General features: G+C 39.9%; 1 protein-coding gene across 1 annotated transcript in view; it reads right to left on the bottom strand.

The window, feature by feature from the left end:
• LRRC7 (leucine rich repeat containing 7) overlaps window positions 1-14,543 on the bottom strand; it is a 102,851-nt gene that overhangs the window by 48,490 nt on the left and 39,818 nt on the right. Inside the window, 5 exon segments of the mRNA XM_086617165.1 lie at window positions 2,583-2,698; window positions 3,247-3,376; window positions 8,626-8,698; window positions 10,939-11,083; window positions 13,818-13,892. Of these exon segments, the coding sequence (XP_086473291.1) occupies window positions 2,583-2,698; window positions 3,247-3,376; window positions 8,626-8,698; window positions 10,939-11,083; window positions 13,818-13,892 (539 nt within the window).

Here is a 14,543-nt window from a genome sequence, read left to right as displayed (position 1 = left end):
TGTGGTCACATGGAAAGGTTCCTAGCTACAGGTGGAGCCCAAGTACACTCCTTATTAGCATGTACATATGGACTCATTCAAAGAAAGAATGGATATGGCCTTGATGTTACTATGGAAACACAAAAGTGAAAAAAAAATAAAATTCAACATTAAAATGGTATCTGAATTTTGTCCAAACTCTTTGGTGCCAAAACATTGAAACTTTTTAGTTTCATTAAGGTGGGAAGTTCCATAACAAAAGTGTTATCACAGTGTCTCAGCAGGGCAGCGTTTAACCTCAGCCAGAGCTGATATCAACAAAGGAGGAAAAACCTACTCCCCAAGCCCCTCAAGAGAAGTGCAGGAGACAATTTATCCAGGTTTAAAGGCTGGAAGTCTACGGTCTGAGACAGTTCCTATCCCTCCCAGTCTAGGCTGTGCTCTCCCACTAGTTCCACAACGCTTACAATTCGCTGCACAGTTTTTCAGGTGGACTTGAGAGAAGAGCTTTCCACCCAACCAGGCAAAGGTCCTGTTCTCCTGCCCTCCTCACACCTGCTCAGGTGCACGGCCACTGTTCACCCTTAGCTGGTGTCTGCCAGACTCCACAGTGAGCAAACGGACCGTGAGGAGCATCATAAAGAGCACACAACCAGAAGAACAACAACTTCTTACATTTTCAGAGAGAGAAACCAGCTCAGCGACTTGTCCAGCGAGCCCTGAGCAAGCAGAAGTCAGACACATGGCTACCAGCCAGCACCGAGGAAGGGTTGGGAAGGACAGCAGCTGATACATTCCACCCCATGGATCATCGCATCACTGGGATGGTGGTCCTGGAATTACCCTCCTTCACAATAGAAATCCCAATCCTCTCAAGCACCTTGGCAGCTGTGGAAAAAAGGTGAGGCAGGACTGCTGTTCCGGGGGCATCCAGCCACCCGGTCAGCCTGGTCGGGAAACCTTGCCTGCTCCCATCATCTCCACTGCCTGCTCCCAGCAGTGAGCCACCTCCTGTCCTGGCTGAAAAGTAACTTGGCAAAAAAAAAGGAAGGAAAAAAAAAAGACCAGTTTTCTGTTTCCTCAACACAAACGGATGGCACTATTACAGCTTTGAAAAGAGGGCAGGGTGACCCAACTCTGATGGGTTTAATGGGTCAGGGGGGGCACCCTGCAGCTGCAGCTCCCTGGATTCCCAAGAGGCCCCGAACCAGCACGGTCCTGCTGCCTCCCCACTCCTGTGCCCACTCTGTGCCTCCTCCCGCGTGCCACCGCCGCTGGCGGCGCGGCGACAAGGTGGGCCAGCCACTGGAAACATCCATCTGAAAATTCCTCCTATTTCCAACAGGCTGCTTTCATCTGTAGCACTTACGTGTTCCAGACCACCATACAGCTGGACAACACCACGCTGGGACAGGGTATATGGATGCAGGAACATCCATCCAGTATATGGATGCTGGAATGCCCTTGTTGGCAATGCCAGCCTGAGGGAGCTGGAAGTGTTGCCTGTTCCAGACTCCAGCTGCCCAGATAAAAGTACAGATGTACACTGCTCTGGTGGCATACTGCTGGGAGAGCACTCCCTGGCACTGGGAAAGCACTGGCATCTGCAACCCAAAATCAGGAGACTCAAGATTTGATTCCAGGACTGGGACAGTTTGGACACAAACTACAGTTAAGTTTAACTTCACGTTCTGGTCCACACGTCACGTATTTTATGATACACAACTGCAACGTGGAAAATAATCTAAAGAATGAAGCAAATAATTTTAAATAAATATACTACAGTGATTTCTATATTACTTCATGGTCAGCCTTAATTTTAACACTGAAACTGCTGCCAGTACATCAGACAGAGATGTGGAAAGCCCTTCCCTAATTTTTACTGAGTACGGATGATAATTACTGGAAACAAAATGGTATCCACACACCATGTGATGCACTACCGAGCAAACTTGTATTTCTGTGGTTATTCTGAAAATTAACATATTCTTGAAGCATATGCATGTAGAAATTTCAAGGAAAAGTCAGTCTTCTCTGATGCCTATGGCACGGTATCAAGAAAGGCTCATTTTAAGCATTCTGTCTCTCAGAGGAATAGTCACATGCATAAGAACAGAAGAATCTTTTTTTTGGACAAAACCTTTGCTCTGCTGAAGGAAACAGAAAATTTTCTTTTGATTTCAGTGTCAGGATAACATGCTAGCATGCTTGCATTTAATGATTACCTATGTATCAGCTTGTCAGAACTTTTTATCATTAAATATTACAAAGTTATAGACAATTTTAAAGCCAAATATCACACTTTACATGGAAACAGCAGGAGATAAAAGAAGTAAACAAGAAAACACTGAGACCCAGATCCTGGCCTCATTCAAGTTTTTCTTTGGAGTCAGTGGAACCAAGACTAAACCATAAAGTTTAAAAAAAAAGAAATAAAGATTTTTTTCCTTATAGTTTAACTAGTTTTTAAAAAGAAAATAATTCTAAATATAATGTTTACATTTCAAAATGTTTTATATATTTTTACAAATACCTAAAAAGAATAGTTCATTTTTTTTTTAATAAATTCTTATAATGGGTTAGAAAAATGATGTGAACTATACCTGTTATCACTCAGATTTAAGACCCTCAGCTTCTGCATCTGACCGATTTCATCAGGAAGAAATTCCAGCTTGTTCGAGCGCAGAGACATCACTGTTACGTTTTTACAGCTTCCAATCTGTCCCAAGGAAAAAAACAAAGACGTCAGGATATACCTACTCTGACAAAATTCATTATCACTAACTTTTTCTGTTGGGAGGTGGCCAAATTGTTTTTTTACTATAACTGACAAAAAGCAGAAAATAGAATCCCAGAATGGTTTGGGTTGGAAGGGACCTCAAAGACCATCCAGTTCCAACCCCCCTGCCATGGGCAGGGACACCCTCCACCACACCAGGTTGCTGGTGTAATAGAAAATGTAAATGTAATATAAAATGCAAATGTAAAATACAGAATCTGGTGAGAAAATAACACCCTCCCTTTGTCAGCAGCATCAGGGAGATGCCTACAGTTACTTGCACCACTCTTCTGAGTGATACTCTCACCTTTATGTGAATTTACTTATTTACTGGTTTTACTATTTTAGTATTATGTAACAAAGATTTGGTCTTCCACGTCACGCAGAAACAATTGTTTTAACGGGTATTTTGTCGGAGTAGGGATGAAATCTTGGGCCTACCACAAAACATTCCACTCTGTAATTTAAAAACAGAATCAGCTCCTCACTTCTCTGGGCAGTTCAGGAAGGAAATTCTCATCCACCGCCAGCGTCCTCAGGTTATGAAGGTAGCCGATGGTAGAAGGTAAGGACTCCAACTCATTACAGCTGCAGTCAAATTCTTCTAATAAAGATAAACTGAAATTGTAAATACACTTGTCAGACGCTACACAAGGGCTAGACAACAAAAATTAACAATCTAAAACCTGTGACAGTTTTAAAGCATCACACCACTACAGACATCACACCCTGAAGAGGGAGTCTTTGTTGCAGATTTCCCGAGGAGAAGTCTCTAATAACATGATTCCAGGAACTATTAGGGACACTGTCGACCAGTCTTACCCAGTAAGGCAGTTGAAGAAAGACCACTTCGTTTCCCCACATTGTCATTCCTACTTTGTGCAGTGAGGAAGTATTTCAAGTACTTCAAACAGACTGTGACCAGCACAATTGATACTAAGGTGAAGAATCAAACCAAAAAGTTCATAATCTTAACAGACAAAGACAGAAAACAGGTAAATACTGCTGGAGAGAGCACGGGAAAGGCAAGCAGGAGTTGCCTCCAGGGCCCATTCCAGCTGATGCTCTTGGCATCATTTCTAATACAGATCAGTAGTGACAAAAGATGAACTTGGATCCAAACTCAGCAAAGTAATCTCAGCCTGTTGTAGTCAGACACAGCTTCTGTAGAAGTGCTTATCTTCCACGTGTGGAGAAAGCTGGCTGAAAAGTGATCTGGAAAGGGTATCTGTACGGCAAGGACCGAAACAGAGCAGATCACAGCAAGCAATCTTCTGACACTCCAGTTCTCTCTTTTACAAAAAAAGAAATAATCCCCATTTCTGTCTTATATCCCTTTTCCTCGATTGTGGCATTCTGTCAAAGCGTGAAAAGAAAGAGACCTGACCTGTCTGCCCCAAACTCATGTTTTCAGGGCAGAGGATGAAGCAGAGAGCAGACAGAAACCCCGTTGAGTTGAGGTCCAGGTTAGCCACAGCCCCCAGCATGGTCCCTATAGAGAACGCGCAGCTTCCCAGCGCGCGGAGCCGGCACTCGGCACAATCCGGCACCTTATTGTCCGTGAAGAAGTTGTGAAATGAGTTGGAGGGCTGACAGTCAGCACCTGAACCTCCCCACCACTGCCTGGGCACCAAAGAGCCTTCAGAGGCACCTTCTTGCTGGTGGGGGCCCTGTCCAAGCCCATCACTCAACCCTCGGGGCTCTTTTGAGTGTTTGCTTTTCCCTGAAGACCGCAGATGGTATCAGGCAACGCTGAGCATCAACCCTACTTTGGTGATTAAGAATCAACAATTTGACTAATGCAAACAGCACTTACAAACAGGAATATACACAGGCAGTACATGTTATATACATAGATTTATAAAACCACGGACATATTACACATATATTATGCACACACCCCCACCATACATATAAAAATATTCTGGAGAAACATCTACCAAATCTCTTAAAGAATTAGGGTGGATACAGAAACTCTTGAAACAAATGCTGCACTGCATTGCTCATTTGGCTCATGGAATAAAAGTTTTGTGACCCATTACAAATGCCACCATTCCCTGCTTCTGCTGCCCCTTTTTTGCTCCACAGGTATGTACTACCTTTTCCTCTCGAGTGTTTTGATGAATAGTAAGGTTAAATGGCAAGCAATTACTTCTCCCTCAACATTTGTCATCTCCTTGTCCACTGATGAAGGGACTTGGTGCCCAGAAGCTTGTCTGTTCGGGTTTTTTTTCCAAATATTTTGGTAGATCTGATAAAAAAGTTTACCTCTGCTACAAACCTTGCTCCTCACTATTTATAGAGTCACAGCTGCAGGACTGGACCTTCACTGTATGTCTAACTCGCCTTTATTCCAGTTGCTTAATTAAAAAAAAAGGTTCTTCAGCCTCCAAATTTTCTGAAACATGAAACCAGAAATAGCTACGCCTAACACGGAATTCTCAGAACTTTCCCCTAATTGCTGTATTTCAGTAGGCTGAAAAGCCCAAGTGAGTCATACAGTGATTAGTGGCAATGATGCATGGAACACATCCAAAAGCTCTGCCAGGTTTCAGTCATGGCTTTTCTCTAATACCAGCTTTGTATCCACCACAATTTATTTCAAACCAGATACAAAACAATTTCAGTAAAGGCGTAATTCAGCCATGTTTACCTACTTCACACAGAATACGTGCTTGACAGAGCAAAGTCCAACTGGAAAGCTTGTTAAATCGTGAGACACACACATTCTTCCTTTCACTGATGATAACACAACCAGAAAAGTTGGAAAATAGATAAGCTAATAGAGAAATACTACATTTCTGATGGAAATCAGAAAAATCTGATACTTTGATCTGTAATTGTGGAAGTTTCCCTGACAGTGAAGAATGACTTTACCAGACTACAGAATTTTATTTGAAAGGTATTGTCTGGCACAGACGTTCTCAGCTTCTTTCCTTCCTGGTGACATCAGCAGCAGACAAGTGAAGATGGCCACAACAAAAACAAAGTCAGTGTGAAACTATATTTTATCTCTGTAACTACCAGGGTTAAAAAACATGCACTTCAGAAAGTGATTTTGCATTCATCATGGATTGGGCATGAAAGTCAGTTGACAACAACAGCTGTAATTCCAACAACGCTAATTTAGCTAAAATATCATTAACCTTACTGGCTGAATTCAGATCATTCTTGACAGGTTTAAAGAAAGGCAGACAAAAATCAGATACGCAGCTGCTGTTCAGTGTGGCACCCACTGAAATGGGGTAGTTCCCAGTACACGTGCTAAGGTAGATGAGGAATATTTTTAGACAGATCAGTAGAGAGAGATTCATGGAGAATGAAGACTGCCATGAATAAAAAAGTAGTCCCAACCCATCTCAGCCCCATTTCATACAGTCACAGACCTTTTCTCCCAGAAAAGTGCCAAAGCAGCCTAAATCCCGAGAGTCAGCTACACCCACTATTTGTTCAATGTCAGGCAAAAGGAATTTTGCAGACCCAGGAATTTTACACCTCCCTTTGCAGCATGTGGAACTGTCAGGTGTGGTACAGACTGGGCACACGCACAAACCACCCACCTAACTCAATGCTACGGCATCATCACCTCCGTACGGGTCGCCACTTCCCTCACGACGCCTTCCTACCCACCAAGGCAAGGATGGGCGTTCACTCAGGTGCTACAGACACCATCTCCAGTCTTTGGGTCCAGTTTGGTAAAGTACTTAACCCACGGGAACCCACCGATTTTATGCGGAATGTTTTATTAATCTGGGTCTACCGTGCACAGGATCTTGCAGGGTCAAGTTCTAAAAGCCACTCAACAGGCTTGCCCTTTGAACAAGACTGCCAAAAACGAGGGTGGAGGTTCACTATTAGCAGCATCAACTCAGGGGTGAAGTGCTCCGTGTGTCATCGTGAAATTGGTTCCTGGAGGGAGAGTTTCCTCCTCCACGCTGCTAATCTTTGCGTGACAATAATACACTCTGCAGTGGGGACTGTGTCTGCCATTTAGGAGAGAGAGACACCCAGTAGGAAACTATCCAAATGGATGAGTCAGAGAAAGGAAGTTCATTTTGATGTGGGAGACACTGCCCTCACTAAAGGAGAGAAAGTACTTCGTTTAAAAAGCATGACCAATCATTCAAAAATGAAGTGATGGTAGCAGGTGATTAGCCTACTGCTCTGCATATACACCGCTCAGAGCAGCAGTGTGCATCTTTAAAAATGTCATGAAGGCTCCATGACAAACAATTCCAACCAGATATTAGGTTAAAAGAAGAGAGGAGTTCCTTCAATAAATACAAAAAGTTTAAAAAATTGACCCACAAAATTATTAAAGATAATATTGGACATTATATCAACCTTTTTGCAGTGTCCAGTACAGCTCTGAGCCTTGTGAGCTTCCACAGCCTCTCAGAATTTATTGCTGCACAGTGATTTGTGTGAACCTGGGCTTTCAAGTTGCTCCAGTTGTAATAGTTCATAAATTTGGATATTACTTCCTGCCTGGCAAACCAACAACTAAATTATTATTGGAATTATTACTACAAAATGGGTGCAGGAATAGTAAAGCACCGGCTGTGCAGGTTAGAGATTATTTCTATTCTAGAAATTCTATTTCTATTCTAGAAACTCTATTTCTATTCCAGAAATTCTATTTCTATTCCAGAAATTCTATTTCTATTCCAGAAATTCTATTTCTATTCCAGAAATTCTATTTCTATTCTAGACCTCACCATACTATTGTATTTCTGGACAAGTCTAAATGAACCCTTCTAGGCTTTAACTTTGGAAGCCTCAAAACTGCCCTGGCTTAAGAAAACTACTTCGAGTGAAACAGTTTGTAGAGCTACAACCTGCTGGAGAGGGAAGGGTTTTTGCACTGAGAGCAAAAGCACAGAGTCCGAGTGCAACGCTGCTCAACGTTGCCCATTCCCAACGTTTCATGCTGACAGCGCAAAATTGGTACCAGACAATCATTTCTTGGGCTAAACTCTGTTTTTTCTGCACGGCTACTACTGCTGGGGCAAGGGGGATGATGAAAACACTACAGCTATAGCTGTAGAAGGCAGCCAGCCACCATGTATTCTGATTTTTTTTTTTTCCAAATACCAGTTTAGATAGCATTTCAGAAGTAAAATATGTAGAGGAAGAGACATCCTACAAAATACCGATGCTCATGTTCTCCCAGAAAGGGGATATGTGTAATGTGGAACAATACAAAGAATCACCTGTCTCCCGACTTGGAGACAAGCTTGCATCTGCCTGGAATTTTACACAAATTGCAGATTTCCCTGAGCAATAAACTCAAGACACACAGCAGCATGAGACAAGAGTTTTGCACCAGTATCTGACAAAAGGATCGCTAAAGGGCATCGTTGGTGCTTTTCGTAATAGGATTATTTAGATGGCACCTTCACATTTTGATGTGTGCACCTATGAAACTGTCACGACTTCTTCATTTACGCTACTTCAGTATTTTAAGAAATATTCACACATACGAGGTTTACAGCCATTTTCCTTTCAGCATCAAGTAGTGGCTGTTGCTATGGAAACAGACGTATTCTCCCAAATACTTCTGTTTCTTCTACTTTTGCTGCTCTAATCATCTAAATTGCAAGAGATTCACACGGAAAAATATCTTTGTGCTTTTTCTTGCACAGTGTGATACATTTCGTCTTCTTATCGCTTATGCCAGTGTTAAGTCCACAGAAGTAAGTGCTGCTCCAAATTTAAATGTTATAAGCCGGGTGTTAGGCACACATTTTGAAATTATTTTACAATTCAGTACATTTTTGTCTTATTTTTTATTTTAAATCCCCCACACTCCGCAAGCAGAAGGGAAAACACCTTTTACTTAATGTTGAAAATCATGAGACACTCACTTTCCAATTGCATTTGGCAGAATTGTAAGCTGATTGTCATCTACTTTTAACGTTGTAAGCCTTTTCAACAGTCCTGTAAAACAGGTAAGGAAGAAGTTATAGAAAAATATTTCACATTATTCTTCTTTACTTTCTGTAACCTCCCACACCCTTAAACGAAGAATGATTTCTAACACTGAATAGCTTTGATCTACATTTCTATTTAGAAGACATCTGTATATAGGACAGTGCACAGACACATTCTTATCCCACTGAAAATATGCTTCATCAAAATGAAGCATCATTAAATGTTAAGCTGAACTGCAAGTGAACTGCAATAGTGAGCGTATTTCCAGAGTCTTGGAAAAAAAAAAATTAAAAAAAAAAAAAAAGAATAGCACTCCATCTGGGCAGGAAGAACAATATTTCTACTTATCTATTAATGTTTCAACCGAATTCACGTCCTGTTGCCTTGATTAAAAGATGCTCAGGTCATAATAGGAGCATTCATTCCTTTAGCATTCATTTACTTTAGATAATTAATTAGGTGAATTATCTAAAGTAAACACTACATTTATAAAGCTTCACAACATGCAGGAATAGACAGAACACCAGAATCCGACTGGAAACCAGAATCAATTCTGAATGCATTTTTATATGCAGTTAATTCTTATGATTAAAAGAATTAGTATATATTTAAGTGTAAGCTGATGCATAACTGGGTAATATTTACCAAGAAAGGCATGAAACTTCCACTTTACCAGTGCTAAGAGCAGAAAACAATAAAAAAATAAAGACAGAAAAATGGAAAAAATGTTGCATTACAGTGCTAGTAACACAGCTCGAAATAGATTTCCACCTTCTGGAAGTCATTAACATTTCAAAATCTGTTTTTTTCCTGAAAGAATTCTGGATATACTGAAACAGCGTTTTTGGCTTGTTATTTGTAATTAATGTTGGGAATAATATAAATCAATCACTAATACAGGGAAAACGTTAAACTGAATGTGGCATAATATGAAAGCTGAAGTAAATGAAAAGTATAATTATCAGGAATACTAGAAACACTACACATTTCAACATTTTTGTTGAAAACTTTTTCAAAACCATCATGTTCCAAGAAACATCTAGGTTTCAAGAAAATTTTCTTTTAAGAGGAAAAAGTTCCACCAAAATGGATTTCAGCAAGCTCTCATGTGATAACACAGCATTAAAATAACTCCTTTTGCTCTGCTTCCGTTAAATCAATCACCATCCAGCAACAGGAATTTGGAAATATGAACTGAATACATCTAATTGCAAGAACGTGTCATTCAAAATGCAAACATTTATTCCTTTTGCACAGGAGCTAAATGCTCTCTAAAAATCAATCTGCATAGGCACTTCAGAAAACCACCTAAACCAAAAATTCTGGAATTTATGGTGAGATGTATAAGACCAAAGAGAAAACAGCTGTAAAAGACATCTAGTAACACTCGTGTAGCACAGTGTTATTGGCAATACATTTTGGAGTCTTGACTAAGTCGATTTGAAATTGGGGAATTTAACAGTTCCACGTTCAAAGGGACACGCTTGGGAAAGTGGAAAAGATGATGATGACACAGTGAGCTCATCAGCTGCAAGCAACAGAAGAAAGACCTCAAGTGTTTCCAAAGACAGTACAAGGGATCAAGACTGAAATGAAATATCCAGATGTGCAGAGAGAGAGACCTACAACCACTCAGCTTCCAGAATTTCTACATATTCTAAATAATTCAGAAATTCTATTAATGCAATATAGTGAAAAAAAAGCAAATGAGTTGAAATGATTTCTTTGTTGAACGCTCTCATACGGAATTGCACTGCTGTAACTAAGAGCAGCAATTTCCTTCAAGAGTTTCACGCTGTTAACGTAATCACTGTTACACTTTCATAGATTCATAGATTTCTAGGTTGGAAAAGACCTCAGAGATCATCGAGTCCAACCATCCCTAATCCCCATTAAACCATATCCCTAAGTAGTTCATCCACCCTATTCTTAAACACATCCAGGGATGGGCACTCAACCACCAGTTGAGTTCAAATTTACACCAGCTCTAGTCCATCTTTCTTTGCTCATTTTCTTTCAAACAGCAAATCAGAATAATCAATACCTCTAACTACGGATTTTTTTCCTGACTTTACAAAATAGTCTTCAGGAACTGTCCAGACATGGATGTTTCAAACTCCTTTGGAGTTTCATGGCAGTTCTCGTTCCAGCTATTATAAAGTCTCACCATTACCCCAAAAAAAAAAAAAGATATAAATGAAATCCTCAACTGTAAAAGATTACAAGAAGTCCTAAGCTTTTCTCACCTATGGAGTCTGGCAGTTGCTGCAACATGTTGGATGACAACAGGAGATCTTCCAGTCCTTCACATCCCGATATGTCCAAATCAACAGTTTCTATCCTGTTTTTTGACACATCCAGGTACACGAGCTGTTTTAACTTCCCTATAGACTTAATAGCACGTTACAAAGTGTTACTTGGGATACACACTGCATGCCAGTTTCCAAATTTAATTAAAGACAAACAACAGTACTACAGGTTTACATTCAGTTATCTCAGCATCCTTTTTACAAGAGTTATTTCACTGAAGCTGTACCAGTGGCGGTGTAACGGCCTCCCTGTTCAGATAACTGCCAAAGGAACTGTACCAAACTCATTAATGTGTTCTGGATTCACCAAATCTGCTGAAAGTTTGGAGTTCTCTGTCGTTTGGACACAGACCCAAGGGACACGTACTCACGGTTCACGTCTACTCGTAACGGCAGCCCTTAATGTCGCTGAGGCCAGACATGCAGGCAAAGCTTTGCTGGGTCAAACTGATTCTCTGAACTTTGTAAAATCTAAAATTAGACTCCAGATATACATAGCTCAATTATGAGTGGTTAATCCCAATAGTGCACTTTTGTGAACAGAGTATTTAACTGCAGCTCTAATATTAATGAGCAACACGACACGAATTATTCCCTAATTTCTTTGAAGTCTGCAGAAGTGACCGGCTTCTTGATCCAGGATCACAAGATGGTCACTTCATTCTAGACATGAAATTTCACCACGAAAATCAACAAAAAAGATGCTGTTATTTTCGATAACAGCTTCTTGATCCAGGATCACAAGATGGTCACTTCATTCTCAACGTGAAATTTCACCACAAAAATCAACAAAAAAGATGCTGTTCTTTTCCTTTAAAAAAAAAAAAACTACAAGTGGAACAGCAAAGAGGTGGCACAGCTGGGTCTGGAGTAAAGGAGCTGGTCCTTGAGGCAGTGGCAGAGCTCTGGCACCGACTGGAGCATGGCACAGCAGGAGCAGGACTGGGTGGCACGGCACTGCTGCGGGGAGCAGAGTGCTGCTTCAGACCAGATGAATGAACGTGATGAACCTCCTTCACGGATTTTGGGAAAGCCATGGGAGTCACTTGTGAAGTGATTCTATAAGGGTTTGCAGGAGTGGGGTTTGTTTTGGTTATTTACATATAATTTGAGTGGTTATTTACTGCACACATGAAAAAGGAAAATAGTTTCACTTAGTTTCATCTGCAGGTACTTTCCAAACAACACGAGTACAGCTTGCTGTGCTCTTACCTTGCTGAGATCTGCTCTCTGCTTCTAAGGATGCAGTTTCCCGTTATCTTTAATCGTATCTGAGTTGTGCAAAGGGAAAATCTCCCTTTCACCCCAACCTTTGCCATTCTACCCATATTAATAATCGAATAGCATCTTTGTTTCTAGCACAGACTGCTTTTAAAAAACCTGAATTAGCAACATTGGAAACCTGGCAAATAATCTAAATCTTAAAATCAAGTACCAGTTGGCATTTCCTTTCTATTTTTAACAGCTAAAATTTAAAACTAACAGTTTTAAACCTCTTGTTTTGGAGAAGGCTTTCCTAAAACATCACCTAGGGGCTGCTAGGATCAGATTCAGGAATTATGACTTATTCACTGAAAATAATTCTGCTCCTTGGGATTCAGTTCCACGATCTACTGAACGTCTTCGACTCTAAACACCCTCTCCAGGGATTAGGAGCAGGACTGTGCCTGGAACACATTTTAGCACTGGATATATTAACCAATTTCAGTGTGAACAGCGAAGAAACAGAAAAATGGTTAAAATGTTGATGCCCACACTCTCTTGAATATCTGATATTTCTTCGACTCAGTTACACTGCAGCAACAGTACTGCAGTATTTCTGTTCTTGATCTCCAGCTGGTTTCAGTACCAAGAAGTGGTTCCACCACCAGCTTTTCTTTTCCCTAACAGACCACTCAAAAAGTGGTATTTGGACAGTGACTGAAAATAATCATTTTCTGTGCTTAAGACAAAATAAAAACCAAATGTAATCTATTTAAGATGAAAAACAGTCATTCATCAATGCAAAAAATTGAATTTTGATTAACAAACGTTCAAAGCTGACAGAGGAAGTACTTCTTCCAACACCTGGATGGGTTTGTGCTAGATCTCATCCTACGTTTTCCCTGCAGCAATGAAGATCTTTACTGTGTGGAACACAGGATCTGCCATATGTGTGACAAAATGCTAATGACAGGGATCCTCGTCTCCAATCATAATCAGTGTAGGTATTTTAGAGTGAAAATCTCAATTTATGGCAATAAAAATCAAAAATCAAAGTTCTACTGTGGGGCAGCAACAACTCAGAAAAAGCACTAATACATAACCACGACCCTAATGTTCAGATTTTAAAATATTTTTTGTTCTATTTCTAAACAGAGTGCTTTCTAAAGGAATATATTTTCATTCCACTGCCTCAGAATTGCTTTTAGTATAGTAGAATCTGTACGTACCAGTTGTTACTTTTAAGTTTATTTAGATTACTTAACATTTCCTCTTCCTTTTTAAAACACGTGGGTTTGGATAAAACTGCTCACTAATGCACGGTGACAGAGAATGCAATAGGAAACAATTTGCCCTCACAATGAAAATTAACATAAAACTGTTAAATAAAACAGGCACATCCCTGTTTAGACACTATTGTGTAATAACCCAACATTTAAAAGGTTTTCATATGAATGGCTACACTGAAACTTTTATTTCTTGATAGTAATTCATGCCTGTATGAACTAGAAATATGTTTCCATTCAAGAAAATGCACGTGCATTTATTTACTGCAAGGTAAATAACTCACTATATCACACAATAACTTAATTACATAAAATAAATGTTCATACCCCAGGTAGTATTTGCAAAGAATTATTGTCCATCCACAACTCCTTTAGATTCTGTATTTGTTCGAGAACCTCAGGCTAAGGAAAAGAATATAGCATTATAGACAGTTCAATAAATCAGTATTTTTTGAAGTGAAATATAAATCAGTATTTTCTAAAAAAAACCCAGATTCTGCCTTCACCTTCCTGTTTTTTCTTTTTATAACCCACACAGACTTTCAAGTAGTTAATGGCAGGAACAGTACGCTCGTTTCATTTAATTTAACCACTGTTGCCCTTTCTTAAAACTTGTAAAATTTAAGAATCTTTTGGAAAAGAAAGGAATGTGAAGAACAACTCCCTAGAAGTTCTTGTTCTAAACAGTCTATTGGCAGTATATACAATTTATTAAAAAGGCAAGTAAGAGAAATGAGATCTGTGGAGCTTCAGAAACAATGAAAGACCTAACCTCATCTTGCAGCACATGTGAAACTCTGCCTTTTGCATGATTTTGCATGATTTTTGCATGATTTATAGCCTTATAGCTTACCAGAGTCCTATTGCTGAACACTTTCCTGGATGTACTGCATTTACGTACAATTTAATGTCTGCAATTGTCATATTCAGTAGTTAAAACAGCAGTATGCAAAGATAAAGCCTCAAAATTGCAATATTAAACTTTCATCTCAGATGTTCCATTCTTTTCAACACTACAGGATGTCAGCGAGAGAAACTGTAAAAGGCAATTCC

Source organism: Tauraco erythrolophus, chromosome 10, assembly GCF_009769465.1.
Source record: "Tauraco erythrolophus isolate bTauEry1 chromosome 10, bTauEry1.pri, whole genome shotgun sequence".
Classification (NCBI taxonomy): domain Eukaryota; kingdom Metazoa; phylum Chordata; class Aves; order Musophagiformes; family Musophagidae; genus Tauraco; species Tauraco erythrolophus.
The sequence above is the reverse complement of the archived record's forward strand: the minus strand, read 5'-3'. Positions and strand labels throughout refer to the sequence as shown.